The following is a 20,973-nucleotide window of genomic DNA, read 5'->3' as shown; positions in this document are numbered from 1 at the left end:
CCTGAATATTCATTGCTAGGACTGATGCCGAAGCTGAAACTCCACTACTTTGGCCACCTGATGCGAAGAGCTGACTCACTGGAAAAGACAGGATGCTGGCAAAGATCGACGGCAAAAGGAGAACGGGGCAGCAGAGGATGAGATGGTTAGACAACATCACCAGCTCAATGGACATGAGTCTACACCAACTCCAGGAAATAGTGAAGGACAGGGAAGCCCGGCATGCTGCAGTCCCAGGAGTCACAGAGAGTTGGACACGATTTAGTGACTGAATAACAGCAGCAAAGTGGACCCACTGCCCCAGGGCCCCTAAGCCACTCGTACAAACAGCGAAGTACAGACTTTTGTACCCTAGGTACTGGTTTTTCCTTCTCTCCAACCTCACTTTAATAAAAGTATGATTAGGGTCACTAGCAATAAATATTCTCAAAAGTATTTCATGTGGCCAGTACTATGGCCTACTAAGTAGAATGGGGTGACAAAGGATGATATAGTTGGATGGCATCACCAACTCAATGGACATGAGTTTGAGCAAGCTCCGGGAGATAGTGAAGGACAGGGAAGCCTGGTGTGCTGCAGTCCATGGGGCCACAAAGAATCAGACACAATTTAGTGAATGAACAACAACAACCAAGAAGAAAGAAAATAGAGAAGAAAAAATTAAAGCAATGACATGAGTCTCATACAAATTTATCTTTAAGAGGGACTCTTTGATGGCAACTCTTTCTATGAAACATGATCCTTGGCAAAAATACATACGTAAAACTTTTATTTCAGCAAGAGGCTCATTTAGTATAACTTTAATAACACAAACATTTGCACAGAAGAAGAAATGTTATAGTAAATCACATACACACACTGCCCACAATGAGAAATGCCTCAGCTATTGAAACCAGATTAAATATATTTCTACTGGAAAAAGAAAATGGGTAAAAATTTAATTTAAAGCAGAGCACTAAGAAAGGATTTCCAATACCTAATTATTTGAAAATGCTTTTACAAACAAAGTGTCAGTTTCCCACAGATACGCCAGACAAAGCGTACAAAATGACATGATTTCTCCCGTAAATGCAGTATAAATATATACATTCTACACTAAAGACATCTCAGCAATTTTGCGTTTTCCAAGTTTTTTAGTGACTTTTCTCTTTACAGGTGCCACCCAGCAACAACTTCTTTCCTATTTCAGCAAACTGGAATGATGTCAAACTAGGCATCTGTGTGACTTTTTGCATTCAGCAATCAAGATGCAAGTGTTCACTGGAGGGTTGGGTCCTCCTTGGGACCACACATGTCCCTGTGTCCATCCCACCGCCATCCAGAGTTCTCCATCCCCTTGACCTTCACATCCACCTAGCATGAAGGTGCACCAATAAGCAATGTTCAAAACTCATTGACTTCTGGCAGAAGTGAGCAGATGGTGTATTTATTATTATGATATAGTACACATGAGAACTTTTAAGACTTAAAAGTCAGTGCCACATTAAATAGACAGGCCAGATCAAAAAGAAATGGTCATTTACTTCTCAAAAAGCTTACTTCTTTTTCTAGTGTATCTACCATTGTTCGAGTATGATTTTTACGTAACAATCATGCAGTTCTTAATCTCCTGCAGGAAGCAGGCATTTTCTACGATTATAAGGTGCACAGGCTCACTTCAGTTCTGCTGGACAAGATGAAAGTAGTTTTAAAATCTTCCGGTTCCTGTACTTCTTTACCAGTGTTCTGTGTACAGGTGTATACGCTCTGTTTCTTGCTTCTTTTGTCACTCTGAGGAATGAAATACTTGATGAGACTACTGTAAGAAATAGAAAACTTGAAGTGGCCCATTTTCGAGACACAGTAGCTAAGGCCGAGTGGAAAAGTACTAACAGCTAAACTTGTGGACGTGACAAAGTTGAGGCCTGGACTCTTTAGATAAAGTTAGGGTTGAGGGGGGAGACCACACTGCGTCCTAAAGAGACAGGACTCCTCCCAGTGCCTGTGCCCTGGCTCTAAACTTGCCTAACGACTTGCAGGAGAGACACAGTTCATGCACAGGGAGTGTCCCTAGGCAAACAGGATGTTGGAGGAAGTGATAAACCAGCAAGAAAGTCTCTGTTGAAAAATGCGGATGTAGGTTGGAAAGGGAGAAAGAAGGATACCCTATGAGGAAATAATGAAACTTAGGTGACCTTGGGGAAGACTGTACATCCCATAGTACTCAGCCAGTGAGGAACTTGGGGGAGGGAGGGACCTGTGTGTTAGGGAATAAATTGTATATATATAAATGCAACTGAAAAAACAGCTCTATTTTGACTGGGGGCACCTACCAGAAGCTGGAGAAGGCAATGGCACCCTACTCCAGTACTCTTGCCTGGAAAATCCCATGGATGGAGGAGCCTGGTAGGCTGCAGTCCATGGGGTCGTGAAGAGTCGGACACAGCTGAAGCGACTTAGCAGCAACCAGGAGCTACGAAGGCTAAGGTTGACTTGGACGAAGAAGGGAGTGATGGAGGGAAAGTCTACACACCTGGATGGGGAGGGGAGCTGGCAGGATAGCTAAGCAGAATGTAGCAGTGGGCAAAGCATAACTGAATCATCTCAAGTGACTTTCCAGAAAGGCCTTGGGATCTGATGGGAAGGGTCTTATACTCTCTCCTCCAGCTGAGTCCTATGAATTCATCTCAGAGTTTGAGGAGAATGACCTTCAAAGACTTCAGTTAGGGTCACGCCAGAGAACTAGAATTCTATGGTAATTTTGTGACTCAGCTTGACACCGTAGGGCAAGGCAGACCATGCACCAGGGCCTGATGTGAAGCCTGGTGATGATAACCCTACAACCATCTATCATGCTGAATAAATTAGTATTGGTTAAAAGTTGACAGCAGAATTTTTGAATATTTGTGATACTTTTTTGAAATTATAGTCTGACATGATTTATGAGCCAGATAGAAAACCATTTGCTTTACTTTAGAATTACACTTTTTTTTTTTTTTAGGTTCCCTAAAATGAAATGTTTTTGTGTTACTTGGTTATTGACCTTATTAACCTGGTCTGGCATCTGTGAGCCATTATTTGAACTTTTGTAGCCCTTTTGGCACTTGATGATGACAGGATATTCTAAAACTCAATATAGCTTGGCAGAAGTGAGCTTGAACACTATTTAGAATATTGAAAAGAATGTGTCACAGGGCTCTGGGAAACCACTGGAAGACAGGGATTCTCAGGACAAGCTGAGCAAAGGAGATGTTACGGGGATGACACATGACCTCCTTATTTCAAGGGTAGCACACTAAATGCTGGGTAAAAGTGCTGGTGTACTTGTTCAGCATTTCTCTGACGTGATTTTGAAATCACGCTAAAACATGCCTTTCATACCGCAGCATGCGGTACCCAGATCTGATGCTCTGCTAAAATAAATAGGATTCAGCAATCCACCAGTAGCCTCCATCCTGTTAACCAAGTGGATTAGCACAATCCCCTTGTTTGAATATTCAGACTGCAACCACCCACCTGTCAGATAAATGAGTGCAAACCAGTAACCTATGACTCTAACTGAAGTTATCACCTTGAATACGCACATTGATAGATGCCTTCAAATGCACAGCTTTGATATCTTCACAACCAAGTTACAGTTTCTGATTAAACTTTAAAGCAGACTTTTAATGTGAGGCCCAATCTGTCCTTTGAGCTGCTACTGTTTTACTCCCATGTATTGAACTCCAACAAGTAGAACTCCAACGTGGAAGAAGATAAATCAGCATATTGCTGGTCTACATGTGTAGAGCTCTTACTAGGATCAAGCTGTAGATACATTTAATTGAAACAGTCAATATATAAAAGGAAACCTATGAAACACTCCCTCAAAATGATTAGGCTTCAATTTAGTCAAGATTCTGTTCCCATTCTTACTGCTGCTACCTTAAAATGGTGCCTGACAACTCCTCTAAATGCATTGAGTTTGAGTTTCTGCATATTTAAGATGTAAATGATAATTTAAATTTAAAATGTAAATGTGGTGGGGATTAAATAAGAGGATGTATGTAAAACAGATTACTTCCGGGTCTCAGTAAATGGTAACTATTGATTTTATAAGTAAGAAAGCTTTGATTTAACAGTCCTCACAGAGCTATATATGAACTGAGTGCACAAGATGCTCACAAGTTAAGCTGATAATGAACTGATTTTTCTCTTGATACTGATTGTTCCATTTTCCATGATGCTCAGCTATGGGAAATGTGATCTTTTTTCATTTGACTTAATGTTTTTAACTCAAATTACAGGGGTCTTAAATATTTATGAGAGGAAGCCAAGCATGAGTATTAAATGAGTTTAAGATAAAAATAAAAGAAGGGTAGAACTTTATTGCTGTACTAGCTACATGTCTTATAAGTTATAGGAAACTGGCAAAAGCTAAATTCAGAACTTTCTTAAGTTAATCTGAATATAAATTATCCCTTATTTATGAATATTTCTGGCCCATTAGACCTAGAAGTGTGGATAGACAGAAGGGTTAAAAAAGGTCTGTAATCATTTATCTACTCCCAAAGAATTCAAAATTACATATATCCCACCACTATCAGTGTATCATGGTCAGAGAGAGTTCAGTATAGATGGGAAGATTAAAAGAGAGTTCCTTTCAAGAATGGGATGCTTTTTAGAAAAAAAAAAATCTGTACCTAGAGAAAAAAATCCTATAGCTTCCAATTCTTATTTTAATAAAATAAAATGGGACTAAAAAGATCTAATAACATTTTCTATGCTAATAACATCACTCAATACTTCAAACATTATATAATGTTTTACATACGCAAATAAGAACTATTTTGCATATATGATAAATGAAAGTATATAAAATACTTTTTTCTAATTAATTAAAAAATATTTTTTAGACATTCCCTCTTGTGTCTTATCAGATTTCTGTAAGGGAAATAGAAGAGACCAGTGTTTTCAAGAGCAGTGATCCAGGAGCTGGGAAGTAGCACAGGTCCAGGGTTACTCTGTGTGTGTGGACCTGGATGCAATGAATTCAAGGCCGTTTCCTTCTTGAGCATCACACACCACCAGATCTCCATCCAAAGGAGGCACCCTTTGAACTGGGGTCACACCCTGGACCCCCATGGGGCAACGGGCCCCCCTCAGTGGAATGCTTTATTTACCATTCCACTTGATCCGCATAACCTTGACATCACAAGAAGGTAAAAGTTACACAGCCACTGATGGGCAAAGGTTTTGCCTGAAAAAGACAATCATGGATAATAGATAGCTGGGATAATCATTCAACTTTAATAACTGAAATGCACTGGGACTTTTCAGCTTATGCTTCATTTATGTTCATATCACCTCAAAAAAGCATCTCAGGATGACTGCACGATGCCATTCTAACTCGCCTTGCCTCCTCTCTTCCAGCAGACATTTCCTGGGGGCCATGTGGATGGTGTTAAAAAAGGAAAATAGCCCTGCCCTCAAGTGGTTTTCAGTGTTTTTGGGAAAACACACGGATGCATAATAACAGTGAATTGGTGACAGAGATGGGTTGGTTGTTGCAGGAGCTTGGGGTAGGTAGTGTACCTGGGCTAGGGTTTCTGGAAGAGGAACTGCCCAATAAATGCAGAAAGGATGAAATTAAACTTGTCAGTTTAAGGGGTGCTTTTGGAGTTGTGGTTTCTTCATTCCAGGAATGATGCAAAGAGATTAAGAGGGTCTCATATCCCTTTATACTAAAAAATAAGTATAAAGTAGCTTATAACAAGATAGCTCTCCAGTATATTAATTCTGGTGGGTTGACTGAATATAGCCTGCACCCCCAAATTATCAAAACTAAAGTATTAGGTAGCACACACACATACATAAATACACACACATGTATATATCACAACATTTACAACAATATTTTTTAATTGGGGTTGGTAGCCACTTCTTTTTACCAAGAGTTGATTTTAACTGCAGCTAAGTGTGTGCATTAAAACCACAAGAGCAAGTACACATCTTAAGGAAACAACTGAGGGCACATTTCAAAATCAAACTTGACAAAGTGTAACTATTCCAACTCAACCACAATTATTTTCAGAACAGTTCTGTATATGCATATGAGATGATGCATTTATACTATGTTCCTTTATATGATTAACCCCAAAGAATAATTTCACGCTTTTTTTTTTTTAAGGAAAGAGAATGTGTTTCAGGTATCCTCACAAACTCATCACGCATGTCATATTTATAATCAACACAGAAATAGAACTAGACACACATTTGCATATTCACCTAGGTAAGTATATATAAAGCAGAAAGAGCATGAGCAATTGACAGACATATCCTGCAAAACAGATGCTTGTAATTCGAATTATTCTATAATTGTATTGTGTTATTCATTTCCTTCACTCATAGCACCGAAAGCGTCTCTCCAAAGTTGCAGGGAACTTGTAAAAAAGGCAGGAGGGGACACCACAGCCATTTGACAGCCCTGCTTCCCACTTGACCCCTTGGAGCCCAAGGACCAGCACGGCAGAGCATCCCATCCCCAGCACGTACCTGGCTGAAACTCTGGCCCGCACCTCGGGCTTGTGTGCTGCGGGCAGGGAGCTGCGACGGGGCTGTCTCACCCAGAGCCAGGGTCTGGTTGCTATGGTAGCTGGCTGGATACTGGAAGGACCCTTCAGGTTTGGAATTGAGCTGAAGTGCACTCTGGGACAGCAGGCTGGGCCCTGCATTGAAAGTCATTTAGAGCAGTAAGTGACAGCCTCAGTGAAGCAGAAATGACATGTATTATTTATTGAGAGTAGCCTAGAATTATCACACAGGCATGAGTCCAGCCATCTATGCTTTGAGTTCTGAGAACTAAAATGACTATATAATTCTACTCCAGCTCTTAAATGAGATTTTTTTTTTTTTTTTTGTGGTGTAAAAGTTCTCCAAAGAGTAGATTTTTTTTTTTCCAAATGATCTCATTCTGACCTACATAGAGACATTTCTTACAAGACAAATTAGTTAATCAAGTACTTATTTTTGGATCAGACAATGTTGGAAACATTTGAAATAATTTAAAAGTCTTCCTTTTGGTACATGTTAATTGCATTAATATATCTCCTACTGTATTAATAGGATGCTTGAACACTCAAAACCTTCCAATCAGTAACAAGTTCTGTTGTATAAATAGTGATGTAATACTCAAAGCTTGAAGGGTAGACAGTGTGTAAAATATTAATAGCTCTCATACAATGTAGAATTTAACCTGATCTCACATGATCTCTGAGGGCTAGTTATCTTTGCCATCACAGCAATGCACAACAGAAGAACAAAGGAAGATACAGTGTTTAAACGGGTGCTGCTAAGCTGGCTGACCCTGCAAGAGATGGAGAAAGGAATTCCTGGCCTCATTATTTAATTATACTTCGTACAAGAAAATGTGGTTTATTTTCTTTCTTTTTAGATGAGATCTTTGCAACAGTTTGCCCATTTCCTTTGTAAGCAAATTTTCTTTAATCAAATTTCATACTCACTTTGGGGATGAAAAGAAGTACAGAAGAGTGTAAGTGTATTACTATTTTCTAGTACGTGTGTTTGAGAGGGGACTGGGGTAAGTAGAATGAGTTGGGTGAGGGTGAGGGACTTGGCAGCTCAAGTTCTCTCATGTTATCTCAACCATAGGACAAAGTCACTCCTTTTTTGAAGGAGGGTGATTATATACAGGGGTTTCCCTGGTGGCTCAGATGGTAAAGAATCTGCTTGCAATGCTGGAGACCTGGGTTCGATTCATAATCCCATCCTTAATCTTCCTCTTTGGCTGTTTTAGACTATACTATCATTTCTAAGGAGCATCAGCAAATTTCAAGTTCCTTCTTTCTTTTTAAAATAGAACATGGCTTTTTATTTCAAATGAGACTGCAGATTTGACATGATATAGGCCAATTTTTTTTTTTTCCAGGAAAACAATTTATTCTCTTAATAAGGATCGGTTCATATAACCTCTGCATTTAAGACCTCCCCCTTCCCTCTAATTCCCTGATGGAACTTCTAAACAATGCAAAATACTTTTTCATCATCAGAAATTGAATACTAAGATGATTAGTTAGTACAGGTAAGACTTGGTATTTTGGAATCTATACAGTTTCTGGAAAAAAAGTCAAGCAAGGAAATAAAACCATTTTCATCCAGTCCCAATTTCATCATGAAGGGCATAGCAAAAGTACAATTGCAATCCCTTTCCTTGTAATTTCAAAAATAGAGTCCCAAGAAATTTGTCTATACCAGATGGCGAAGTTTGCAATAGCTTGCAAAAAGTCATTTAGTCCATACTGATGGTATTATAGGGCTAATCACCAGGGCTACGATGCACCTATGGGGAACACATTCAGAGTTTCATTCTGGATGCCAAGAACATATTTTCCCCACTGCTGCTGTGGAAACTGTCAGGCATGAAGACGGAGTCAAGGGCTGGTCTCTGATGTCCAGGTAATGGGCAGGCGGAGACATGGTAGAGCCTTTGGAAGGGAAGAGGGATTGGTGATGGGGCAGAGGTAGGAACTGGCTGCAAAATTAGAAGGATGGGGTGGGTGCTAGGAAGACAGCAATGAATTGTAGCCAAGGGCTTTCCCCTTGGTCCCTACCCTTCTGAAGGTCACTGCTCAATGGAGGGGAGTGAGCTATGGCAGAAAAACAGAGGCCCTTTATGGTGAGTGGTCAGCACTGTACCTAACAATGGGCGGCTTCCCACTGAGACTTCTTTGGCTATTTCCTTCAGGACCGTCCACCCTGACACAATGCTTTGAACTGGCCACGCACCACCCCTGCTCCCGCCCCCCGCCCAACAATACATCTCCATGGCAATGAAAGCCAAATCAGATATACAAGAGTGCACATACTTTTGGAAATGTCAATACAATTTTAAAAATTCTTTAATTTCAAATAACTAATTTAACAGTCTATAAGGCCAAAACACTGTATGTCCTGGTTATTTGTCTTTTAAAGAGATGGCATGACTTTGCTCTGATGAACTTACTTGCATATGTAATTAGCAAGTCAAACAAACTTGTCAATTCTGAAGAGATTCATAAGATTATCTCTAGAAACCTACAAATGTTCTCCAGGCAGGATAGAAAGGCGGCCACTGAAAGCCCCTTTTCGAAGCAATTTCAATTAAAAATATGATTTATGTGCTCCTGAAATATACATTATGAAATAATCAAATCTGCTCTTTTATAGAATCAGTGGTGCATCTGATCAATACTCCATGAAAACAAACAAAGATTCTCTGTCTCATTACTTTGTTCACATATCTCAAGCATGGAGCCTAGATGTAGTCTGACAAATGTAATTGCAAGAATGAGCAATATATCATAATATTACAACCCTGACATAGCACCTGGCAAGGGCAAAACAGGGCAATAGCCAAAACATTGCATGCATTTAGAATCGTTTTCTCATTGATTACTAGGTTTCAAGTGAATGGCGTTTATTCACTCCAATTTTAGAGAGCACAGATATACAAGAATATGAAACAGGTGAAAATTAGAAGACAATTCTTAATTTCTTTATAATAAAATTTATGTATAACTGACTCAATTAGCTTTATTAACATTATTGTGCACTGGGGTAGAAAATTCAAATTTTTCACAGATTTCAGAAACATTTATAGTTTGGGGCTTTAAATGATGATTTTTTCCCCTCACAACCTTATGACTTCCCATGAAGTCTTGCTTGAAAGTGAAAGTAAAAGTGAAGTCGCTCAGTCCTGTCTGACTCTTTGCAACCCCATGGCCTATCAGGCTCCTCCGTCCATGGGATTTTCCAGGCAGCAGTGCGGGAGTGGATTGCCATTTCCTCCTCCAGGGGATCTTCCTGACCCAGGAATCAAACCTGGGTCTCCCACATTGTGGGCAGACGCTTTACTGTCTGAGCCACCAGGGAAGTCTTCCTTGGGTTAGAGGTAAAATGAGGGTGCATCCTTGAGGATATGATGTGAATCCACTGGGAGATGGGGACAATGTAAGAGGATTTCTTGGGATGTTCAGGAGGGAGGAAGAGACTGGGTATTAAAATTCCACCAGCAGATAGAAAGGCAGAAGTATTCGTTTCTTGCATTAAAAATTCAGAATCATTTACAGGTCATACTAACACACACTAAAATATATAGTCAGTTTCTCCTTAAATTCAGTTCAGTTCAGTTCAATCGCTCAGTCGTGTCCGACTCTTTGCGACCCCATGAATCGCAGCACGCCAGGCCTCCCTGTCCATCACCAACTCCTGGAGTTCACTCAGACTCACGTCCATCGAGTCAGTGATGCCATCCAGCCATCTCATCCTCCGTCATCCCCTTCTCCTCCTGCCCCCAATCCCTCCCAGCATCAGAGTCTTTTCCAATGAGTCAACTCTTCGCATGAGGTGGCCAAAGTACTGGAATTTCAGCTTTAGCATCATTCCTTCCAAAGAAATCCCAGGGCTGATCTCCTTCAGAATGGACTGGTTGGATCTCCTTGCAGTGCAAGGGACTCTCAAGAGTCTTCTCCAACACCACAGATATTTTAGTTTTCCTGCTCATGTGCACTCATTTTCTTTATATGGATTTAAGAAAAAAGTTATTTATTTGGCTGTGTCAGGTCTTAATCACATCACACGAGACCTATTGTTGTGGCACATGGACTCTCCAGTTGCGGCTCAAGGGCTCAGTAGTTGTGGTGTGTGGGCTTACGCTGCTCCGAGGAAAATGGGCTCTTAGTTCCCTGATCAGGGATCGAACTTGTGGTCTCTGCATTGCAAGCTGGATTCCTAACCCCTGGACCACCAGGGAAGTCCCCTTTAAGTGAATTTAAAAAGACTTCATTTAGAATTGTTAATTCTTTTTTGCTTTAGCTAAACATCAGTTTCAGAAAACAGTAAACCTTAATTAATCTATGTACTTTGTGATAACAGAGAAAAGGCCAGAGGTTTACAAAGTAGTATTCCCAAGTAATTATTTGGATTGCAATCATGCCAGCTGGAGTGGGAGTATATTGAAAAAAACAAACAAACAAACAAAAAAAACCAGGGCCAGAACACGGAAGATCTGGTGGGCTCTAGTCCATTTCTTCCTGTATGACATCATAGATGATGAAGCCAAGGATAGCAAGCCAGCTCCCCTTCCCTGAGTGTTTACTAAATTCCAGGGACTGTCCTGAGCAGCTTATGCCTATTAATCCCTAGAATCCTAACAAGATCTCAATAAAAGTGCAGAAATCCCCATGTATACTGACATTGCTGAGGGTCCCACTGCCTGAGAACACACAGTAGTCATGGCATGCCTGGTGCAAGCAAGGCAGTGTGGCTTCAGAGTGCCTGTTCTTATCACACTTCATTATTTGTGCTCTAAAATTTTAATCTCTGCAAATTTGAGCACCTAATGAGATAATGGATGTGAAAGTGCTTGAAAAAATGTAAACTGCTACACAAATGTCAGTTATTAGTATTATTATCTAATTATCTAATTAATGAGCCACGTGGCCTGAGAATAAAACCCTGACTGGAATCTGTCCTGAAAACCAGATTCTAGTTCTGTCCCATCCATATATCAGTGTTTTCTTTCAACCCCCTCTAGTAAAAGTAAAGTTGATCAGTCGTGTCCAACACTTTGAGACCCCATGGACTGTAGCCTGCCAGGCTCCTCCGTCCATGGGGTTTTCCAGACAAGAATACTGGGGTGGGTTGCCATTTCCTCCTCCAGGGGATCTTCCCTACATAGGGACCGAACCTGGGTCTCTAGTATTGCGGACAGACGCTTTACCGTCTGAGCCACCAGGGAAGCCCGTAACACCCTCTAAGCTTCCCTCTTACAAACAGGACACACAGGCAAAGATCCTTAAAATGGCTTGGAAATAAAAACTGAACCAAACAAAACCTAGGGTCAGAGACAAGAGATAAGGAAGAGAAAGTTCTCTCTTAACCTGAAATTCCATTCTTTGTCAACCTTGAAACCCACTCTCAAACTTGTGGTTTAAATGTCACCTCCTCCATGCAGCCTGCCCGGATGTCTGATTGCCCTGGGGAAATTAACCATACCCCAATCTCTGCTGCCTTAATACTCTGCATAGACTCTGAGGAATTTCAGCAGAGAAATCTGTAGTCTTACACAGCAAGTGGTAAAGAACCTGTCTGATAATTCAGGAGACATAAGAGATGCAGTTTCGATCCCTGGGTTGGGAAGATGCCCTGGAGGAGGGCATGGCAACCCACTCCAGTATTCTTGCCTGGAGAATCCCATGGACAGAGGAGCCTGGCAGGCTACAGTTCATGGGATAGCAAAGAGACACAACTGAGGAGACTTAGCAAGTGCACACACACAGCAATAGGTTTTCTGGAAGGAGAGTGACAAAGTAAAAACAAGGAGTCTGAACATTTATGTGAAAGCTGCTGCATTCAGATACTTGGAGACACTAGAGACCATGGATTTTGTGGAGTGGAGAAAAAGGAAACCAGAAGAAATGGAGGAAATTTCAATTGGGGTAATGGCCATGGTAGGAAGGAAGGGAAAATCGTGCATTTAAGAGACATTTTTTAAAGCTCATTGGTACTTTGGGACTAGTAGACAGGAAGGGAAGGCCAGCCCAAATGCCTGGACGCTCTTTAGCTGGCCGCTCGAACGATCTCGCTAACACTGCAGTGTGTGGAGGGAAGATGCCCATGGTGCAAAGTAAGTCTTTTCTAGAAAACCGAGCAGACAGGACAGCACTCTTAAGATCAGGCACACACCTTCTGTTTCTACAAGGTTTAAGGTGATTTATTAGCTGATGCTAATTATGGTCTGTTTCAGTGGAACATCTGTCCCAGAAAGCAATAAATATTCACTAAGCGAGGTGAAAAAGCAAAAGCTCCCCTCACATGCCATATGAAGGAGGAGGAGACCTGTGTTGGGGAGTTGATACTTTGGGGAAAGACAGGCTTCATTTTTTAAATTACAGAGTTGTTGGAGATGGTGGGAGTTGACATAGTTAGAAAGGCACTCTGGGCTTGATTCTCAAACTGTCTCTAACAGACTAAATTATCTTTTGAGATCTTAATTTCCAAGATCAAAGTTTGGTGGTGGTGGGTGGTTTAGTTGCTCACTTGTGTCCGACTCTTGAGATCCCGTGGACTGTAGGCCACCAAGCTCCTCTGTCCCTGGGATTCTCCAGGCAAGAATCCTGGAGTAGGTTGCCATTCCCTTCTCCTGAGTATCTTCCTGACCGAGGGATAGGACCCACATCTCCTGCATTACTGGCAGATTCTTTACCATTGAGGCACCAGGGAAGCTCAGACCAAAGTTTGGTTATATATAAATGAAATTTTAGAACAGAGATGCAGCTATCTGAGTCATCAGGGGTAGAAGTTGAAGCCACAAGAATGAGACAAGGTCTCTAAGTGGTGACAATATCAATTTAATTCCTAGGGATTATTTTACCATCAGAAGAAAAGAATTATTAACAAGAAATGTACTAAAATAAACAGCTAAGAGATCTAGGCGATGTCTCACACAGACGCTCAATGAATGCTTTGTTAGGTTGTTAATTCAGGCTAATCAGGAATAATAAACACACAAATTGAGACTGACAAGTTTAGGACTGGATACACAACAAAGGCAGTTCTGTTAAGATTTCCATTTATCAGGAAGTTTAGAAACATTCTTTATTTTTGGCTTAACTGGCTCTTTCAAAACGATATAAAAATCTTATCTTTACATAGACCATGAAATATAAAGCCAACAAGACTCACACATGTAACTACAACTGTCAGAGAATTTGACTCATGTCTACCCTCTTGTTATGCAATCTTTGTGGAAGGCTGAGAATAATGTGAAGGTTAAGTATTATTTTAAATGAGAGTAAATTTTTAGAGCAACAACAAATAAAAAGAAGGGGGGAATCTTTTAAAAGGAAAATGGTGAGTGAGTAAGAAGAAAGGAAATAGTGGAAATTATTATATACAGTAAGTCCCATATATAGGAACCTTTAACGTGCAAACTTTCAAAGACACAAAACATGTGTTCGCACGTCCAGTTACCTAACTAAGTTAGTTCCTGCGTCTGGCGCACATTGTCACATGCAGGCATCCTCTGAGTGGCTGTGCTTTACAGAACTGTGCAGAGTACAGTAGTGAAGTATTCTTGCCTGGAGAATCCCATGAACAGAGGAGCATGGCGGGTGTCCATGGGGTCACAAAGAGTTGCATACAACTGAGCACTGCGTGACGATGAGTAGTGATGAACTGGTTGTCTTCTCCTGCCCTTCACTAGTAACTTGAAAAGGCGTTTCACTGGGGCATTAATCTAAAACCAGTATTTCAGTCCATCTACCATCCCTAACATAACTGAGGGCAGAAACTCAAGCAGCTTCTTACACAGCAAAGCTTAGGGCCTGTTCTACTAGCGGATGTGGTTTTTTTTTTCCCCACAGTGGACCACTTTTAAAGTCTTTCTTGAATTTGTTACAATATCACTTCTGTTTTATTTTTTGTTTGTTTGTTTTTTTGGCTGCAAGACAAATGGGATCTTAGTTCCCTGACCAGAGAGTGAATCTACACTCCTGCTTTGGAAGGTGAAGTCTAAACCACGGGACCCCTGGGGGACTCCCAGCAAATGTGTTCTTAAATTTGATTTCTGAGTCTCTTCCTTCAGAATATCTGTTTTCTCTGGTCAGCTGCTTTCAGTGTATAATGCTTTACATGAAAATGAAAACTTGGAAGGTCCCAAGAATAGAGAAGCAGTCATTTAGTTTTTAAACTGATTTAGATTCAACCAATACTACTGATCTAACTAGTCTGCTTTCTCAAGTTTGACTTGGTATATGAATAAATGAAAAATGGATAAAGCTCTTACCCTAAATATAGTAAGTCAGTGTCTTTACATCTGTATACAATGGAGGGAAATGAACAAAATAGCATTTATTACAAAATAAAAACTTCAAATATATAACTTCCCTTTAAAATGTACAGCTCAAGACTTTGATTGTGCATGGGATTTTACATGTTGTTTTAGTCATAGAACGGTATTTTTATAGCTTGCTCTAGTCCCCAACTACTTCCTTATAAACTTTTGTCTTATTTACCATTAAAAAAACTAATGTAACACAAAAATGAGGAAAATCATTATATGTATCTCTTTATAAATTAACAAAGATAATAGATTCATACTTCTCACTATCACTCATTGTGAAAAGAAATAGAAAACTAATACAAATCGCTTTAGAAGAAAACAAAATTTAAAAGCTAAATTTTGAAAAAATTTCAATGTATTAATGAAATTACATTAGCTTAAAGAACTAATTTTTGATTTTATGCAAACCACAGACTTTTTCCTAAATATTTGCATGGTTTGCTCACACATTTATTCAGATTCCCAATCAAGTAAAGAATGACTTCCTGGCCCTTGCATCATTCCCTCAAAACTAGAGTGGTTTGGAGACTTCCCTGGAGGTCCTATTAAGACTGTGCCTCCTCTGCAGGGGACTCAGGTTCGATCCCTAGTCAGGGAACTAAGATCCCACATGCCTCAAAGAGCTTTTATTCACCATATGAGTGATGTAGAATACTATTTAGGACACCAAAACTGGAAAGTATTTAAAAGAAAAGGTTGTATCACACACTTTCCAGGAGCCATCAGAGCAAAGATGCTACCACGTGCCACGCAGCCTCCAGGAAGCTTCACTGAACGCTCTTTGTGCGTGATTCTCAGTCTGTTTTAGTTTGTTTGTTTAACTTACTTTATTCAAGTATAATTTATTTACAACGTTGCATCAATTTCTGCTGCACAGCCAGATGACTCAGTTACACACATACATATATATGTACATTCCTTTCCATGTTCTTTTCCATTATGGTTTATCACAGGATATTGACCAACCTAGACAGCATATGAAAAAGCAGAGACATTGCTTTGCCAACAAAGGTCCATCTAGTCAAAGCTATGGTTTTTCCAGTAGTCAGTAGTCCAGTAGTTTTTTCAATTGGACCATAAAGAAGGCTGGCTGAGTGCTGAAGAACTGTTGTTTTGGAATTGTGGTTTTAGAGAAGACTCTTAAGAGTCCCTTGGATTGCAAGGAGATCCAACCAGTCCATCCTAAAGGAAATCAGTCCTGAATATTCATTGGAAGGACTGATGCTGAAGGTGAAGCTCCAATACTTTGGCCACCTGATGGGAAGAACTGGCTCACTAGAAATGACCCTGACACTGGGAAAGATTGAAGGCAGGAGGAGAAGGGGATGACAGAGGATGAAATGGCTGGATGGCATCACCAACTCGAATGACATGAGTTTGAGCAAGCTCTGGGAGTTGGTAATGGGCAGGGAAGCCTGGCGTGCTGCAGTCCATGAGGTCACGAAGAGTCAGACAGGACTGAGCGACTGAACTGAGCTATGGTTCTCCATGGGACCATACAGTGGGACCATGTTGTTCATCCATCCTATATACAATAGTTTGCACCTGCTAATCCCAAACTCCCAGTCCATCCCTCTCCCACCCCCTTCTCCTTGGTAATCACAAACCTGTTCTCTGTGTGACTCTTATTCTCTGATTGTGTAAGAACGAGTAAGGAAAGGTGGATGGTATCGTGGGATTATTGTAAAAACGGGTACTTCTGCAATCCCTGAAAGGTTCTTGAGGATCCCCTGGAATCCCCAGTACACTCTGGGAAGCTCTGCCCTGCTTTACCCCCACGGGCTTTGTCACTGCTGGGAGTAATTACCTATCTGACCTTGTAGTATTTACAGTGCTCAATTTCAGCCTTTTCTGCCCATTACATAAATGCCAAGGGCAGAGACTTTTGTGCCGTTGTTAATAAGTGCTTAAATGCTGCATGCTAAATCATTTTAGTCCTGTCCGATGCTGTGCAACCCTATTGACTGTACCCCTCCAGGCTCCTCTGTCTGTGGGATTCTCCAGGCAAGAACACTGGAGTGGGTTACCATTTCCTTCTCCAGGGGATCTTCTGGACCCAGGGATCAAACCCACACCTCTTATGTCTCCTACATTGGCCAGCAGGATCCTTACCACTGGTGCCACCTGGGCTTGAAACAGACGTTTTAAAAAAGAATATAACACCTATCTGTGCCTATAGCTTTACAATCAAAACCTAGTATACTAAGATTTGATGTCATCAGTTGCTGTTGAAGTGACTTATTATTTGGTCAGTGCCAATTACTTCTAGGGAAATCCTATAAGATGTCTTCATAAGGTATTACCAGGGGACCCCACGCTCCACTGTGTCCCAGGGAAAAGTCTGCTTATTTTGACTTTCTCACGGGAGCTTTCTGCCTCTCTCTGTTTCTTCACATCTACCAGCTTTCATCTGACCCTCATATTTGCATGTGGGGCGCCTAGGGTGCCTTGGCAATTTCAGAACCCAATTATGTTTTCATTAAAAATCTCTGCCAGGCTCTAAACTCTGTGCTTGATTCCAGGAGACCCTGAGAATACAGCTGAGAATGATGTATTTAATGAGAAATTTGCATTTTTTTCCTCCTGCTTAGGGAATAGATAAGGAGCAGTTGATATTTTAGGTGTTTGCCCATCCCTTCATTTCCCAGGTCTGCCTCTGAGCTGGTGATCTCTTTGCAGAAGCTATAACATGCTTCTCAAATGTCTATGTGATAGAAAGACATATATCTTTCTATCTATCTGTGATAGAAAGAAATATAATACTGAAGTGGGTTGCCATGCCCTCCTCCAGGGGAATCTTCCCAACCCAGGGACTGAACCCAGGTCTCCCGCTTTGCAGATGGATTCTTTACTGATTGAGCCACTAGAGAAGCCCAGAAAGAAATATAAGAGAAAGAACTTAACTGAAGAAGAGGTAAAGGTCCAGTCTGGAAGGAAAGATAATGACAGCTTTCTGGAGGATATTACTCTGTACCCTGTATGCTACTTGGGTGTTTTCCCTCACTTTTGTTCATACCGTCCCCTGCCAACTTTCCATGGGCTCTGTAACACCAAAGGTAGTGGGGTAGGTGGGTGTGAACCTGGAAAGGAAAGGAAAGGATGCGTGAAGCATCAGACAATTTCAGGCTTCAATTCTGACCAACTTCTGGAGCAGAGATTGGCTTGTTTGTATTTCAAAAACTTTGGACCAAAGGGTATATGATGAAGTAATACAAGGAATGAACAACCAAGGATGTACTCAATTAACTTGAATAAATACATGCCCAGGAAGGGACTTGGGGTCTCTGGGCCCAGGTGACAGTCTTTAGCCACTTGTGGAGTGAGGGGACAGTAGGGCTGGAATCTAGATCTTGTGGCTCCAAGGGCAGGATGCCTTGGACCCCTACCTACCCAGAGTCTCTGCACCCCATCAGGTCTAACTGAGGATCTTGTTTCCACCCTATCAGATTATCAACAGTGAGTCACATTATTTATATAGTTATCATCTTGATTACTCTAATCTCTATGAAAGTGTCATCCTTCCAAACCACTTCTGAATCCTTTGTTGCCATGCTTGCCAGGAATTGCAAAAATATTCACCTCCCAAGGTTGTCTCTTATCTTTATTATTATTCCATAAGAATGTAAGGGGTTATATTTTATAGCATTTTTAATAACCCAATCTCTCACGGTTTTTCCACCTCATGGAATTAAGCATATTCGCAGTAATTAAATGAAGATGACGGGCTGTAAATCAAGAGGAAGTAATATATTCCTTTCTATCAAACTATATATGATCATTCTATTTAGATTTCACCTGCTCAGAATAGTAACCTATACGATTGATTCTTAATTTTTTGAATATATTCTGAATTGAGAACTCAATTAAATAACATTCCCTTTTTTGCCATAATATTCAGAATATATTAAGCTCCTAAGATTTCCTTCCTACTGAATGCTGGGATTTTAAAGGATGTGGTAGAATTTCAATTTGTCCAAGTGCTACAGAAACAAATAATTATTATTTCATGATGTTCAACAACACTATCTATAAACACAGAAGGGGGCTTCCCAGTGGCTCAGTGGTAAAGAATCCGCGTGCAGTTCAGGAGACGCAGGAAATCCAGATTCGATCCCTGGGTTGGGAAGATCCCCTGGGGGAGGAAATGGCAGCCAACTTCAGTATTCTTGCCTGGGAAATCCCATGGACAGCAGAGACTAGCAGGCTACAGTTCATGGAGTCGCAAAAGAGTTGGACATGACTTAGTGAATCAGTTCAGTTCAGTTTAGTTCAGTCACTCAGTTGTGCCTGACTCTTTGCGACCCCATGAATCACAGCATGCCAGGCTTTCCTGTCCATCACCAACTCCCGGAGTTCACTCAGACTCATGTCCATAGAGTCAGTGATGCCATCCAGCCATCTCATCCTCTGTTGTCCCCTTTTCCTCCTGCCCCCAATCCCTCCCAGCATCAGAGTCTTTTCCAATGAGTCAACTCTTCATAGTGAATAAACAACAACAAATAAACATATAAGCCATCCCCCACCCCCCACAAGAAGTATATTGCCTCTCTGATTTTGAATTACTAATGTGTTTAATAATTTTTAGCTAAGACATCATTACCTTTATCTCTGAGTTTTTATCTCCAAGGACACGTGGATCAAATAACATGCTTGGTCCATGACATATAGTTTGAGTCAAGCTGTGTATTATATGAGAAGCTAATGGCCCTGTTGCTGCTGTTGTACAGTCACTCAGTTGTATCTGACTCTTTGTGCCCCCATGGACTGAAGCACTCCAGGCTTCCCTGCCCTTTACTACTTCCCAGAATTTGTTCAAACTCATGTCTATTGAGTTGGTGATGATATCTAACCATCTCATCCTCACTGCCCTCTTCTCCTCTTGCCTTCAATCTTTCCCAACATCAATGGCCCTGCTGCTGCTGCTACTAAGTTGCTTCAGTCGTGTCCGACTCTGTGCAACTCCATAGCCGGCAGCCCACTAGGCTCCTCTGTCCCTGGGATTCTCCAGGCAATAACACTGGAGTGGGTTGCCATTTCCTTCTCCAATGCATGAAAGTGAAAAGTGAAAGTGAAGTTGCTCAGTGACGTCCGACTCTTAGTGACCCCATGGACTGCAGCCTACCAGGCTCCTCCATCCATAGGATTTTCCAGGCAGGATTACTGGAGTGGGGTGCCATTGCCTTCTCCGCAATGGCCCTGAGCCTCTGTCAATAACCCTTTTTTTTTTTCAGTAAAACAACAGCAATTCTTCCAGTGACTCCATGTCATGTATTTATTAGAACTGAAATTACACAGCTGGCAGCCATAGAATAGTGGTGGGCTAGCAAAGGTTTTATAAATGATTTACATACTGTTTATGATAGCACTTTTTAAAAAAATGCAAAGTGTTGGAACACACTGATAAGTATGGGACACTGTAGTTCATATTACTGCAGCAGTTATTGCTTGCCTTGGGGTCAAGAAGGTGGGTTTACTAAAATTCAAATTTTATTTTAATCAGACCACCCTGGAAAGAAAAATAACAAAACCTTTTAAACACAACGAATTACATGTTAAGTGCTTAGGGGCTGAGACTGGTTGCCACTGTACATTTTTGAAGCTGGTTTTAGGCTGTATTTAGAGTTCTTGCCTGGAGAATCCCAGGGACGACAGAGCCTGGTGGGCTGCCGTCTCTGGGGTCGCACAGAGTCGGACACGACTGAAGCGACTTAGCAGCAGCAGCAGCAGTGGTGTTTTGGTCTCTTTCAGGTTAGGACTAAGATTCCAGCTCTCAAGGGCAGTGTGCCAGGTCCAATTTAGCATCAGCTATTTCATGTCTGTCCTAGCTAATGAGACCATTGATTGAATCATCACAAAAACAAGGGACGGGCAGAATCTGATGGGCTTGTGCTAATTATATGAAACATGTCAAAGCACTGGTGCATAGGAATGCGTTACATCTATGTAAATATAAAATGGCATGTTGTTCTAGAACTGAGTAGAATGTTGTGCCAATTATTCTCTTTGCTCCCCCGTATTCATTCTCTGCCCTTCTCCCCACAGAGACTGTATCACAAGGGTCCCTTGGCACTTGATTTAAGACTAGACTTGGCCAGTGAAAGGCAGGAGGAGAG

The 20,973-nt window shown here is 41.1% G+C and overlaps 1 protein-coding gene across 2 annotated transcripts in view; it reads right to left on the bottom strand.

Annotated features, from left to right (window-relative positions):
* CTNND2 (catenin delta 2) overlaps positions 1-20,973 on the bottom strand; it is a 1,099,643-nt gene that overhangs the window by 468,669 nt on the left and 610,001 nt on the right. For both annotated transcript variants that reach the window (XM_005221651.5, XM_002696428.7), the window contains exon 6: positions 6,514-6,686. In XM_005221651.5, coding sequence (XP_005221708.1) covers positions 6,514-6,686 — 173 coding nt within the window. The remainder of the gene's footprint in view (positions 1-6,513; positions 6,687-20,973) is intronic.

Source organism: Bos taurus, chromosome 20 (genome assembly GCF_002263795.3).
Source record: "Bos taurus isolate L1 Dominette 01449 registration number 42190680 breed Hereford chromosome 20, ARS-UCD2.0, whole genome shotgun sequence".
In the NCBI taxonomy this organism is placed as follows: Eukaryota; Metazoa; Chordata; class Mammalia; order Artiodactyla; family Bovidae; genus Bos; species Bos taurus.
This window is presented reverse-complemented; position numbering and strand designations above follow the sequence as displayed.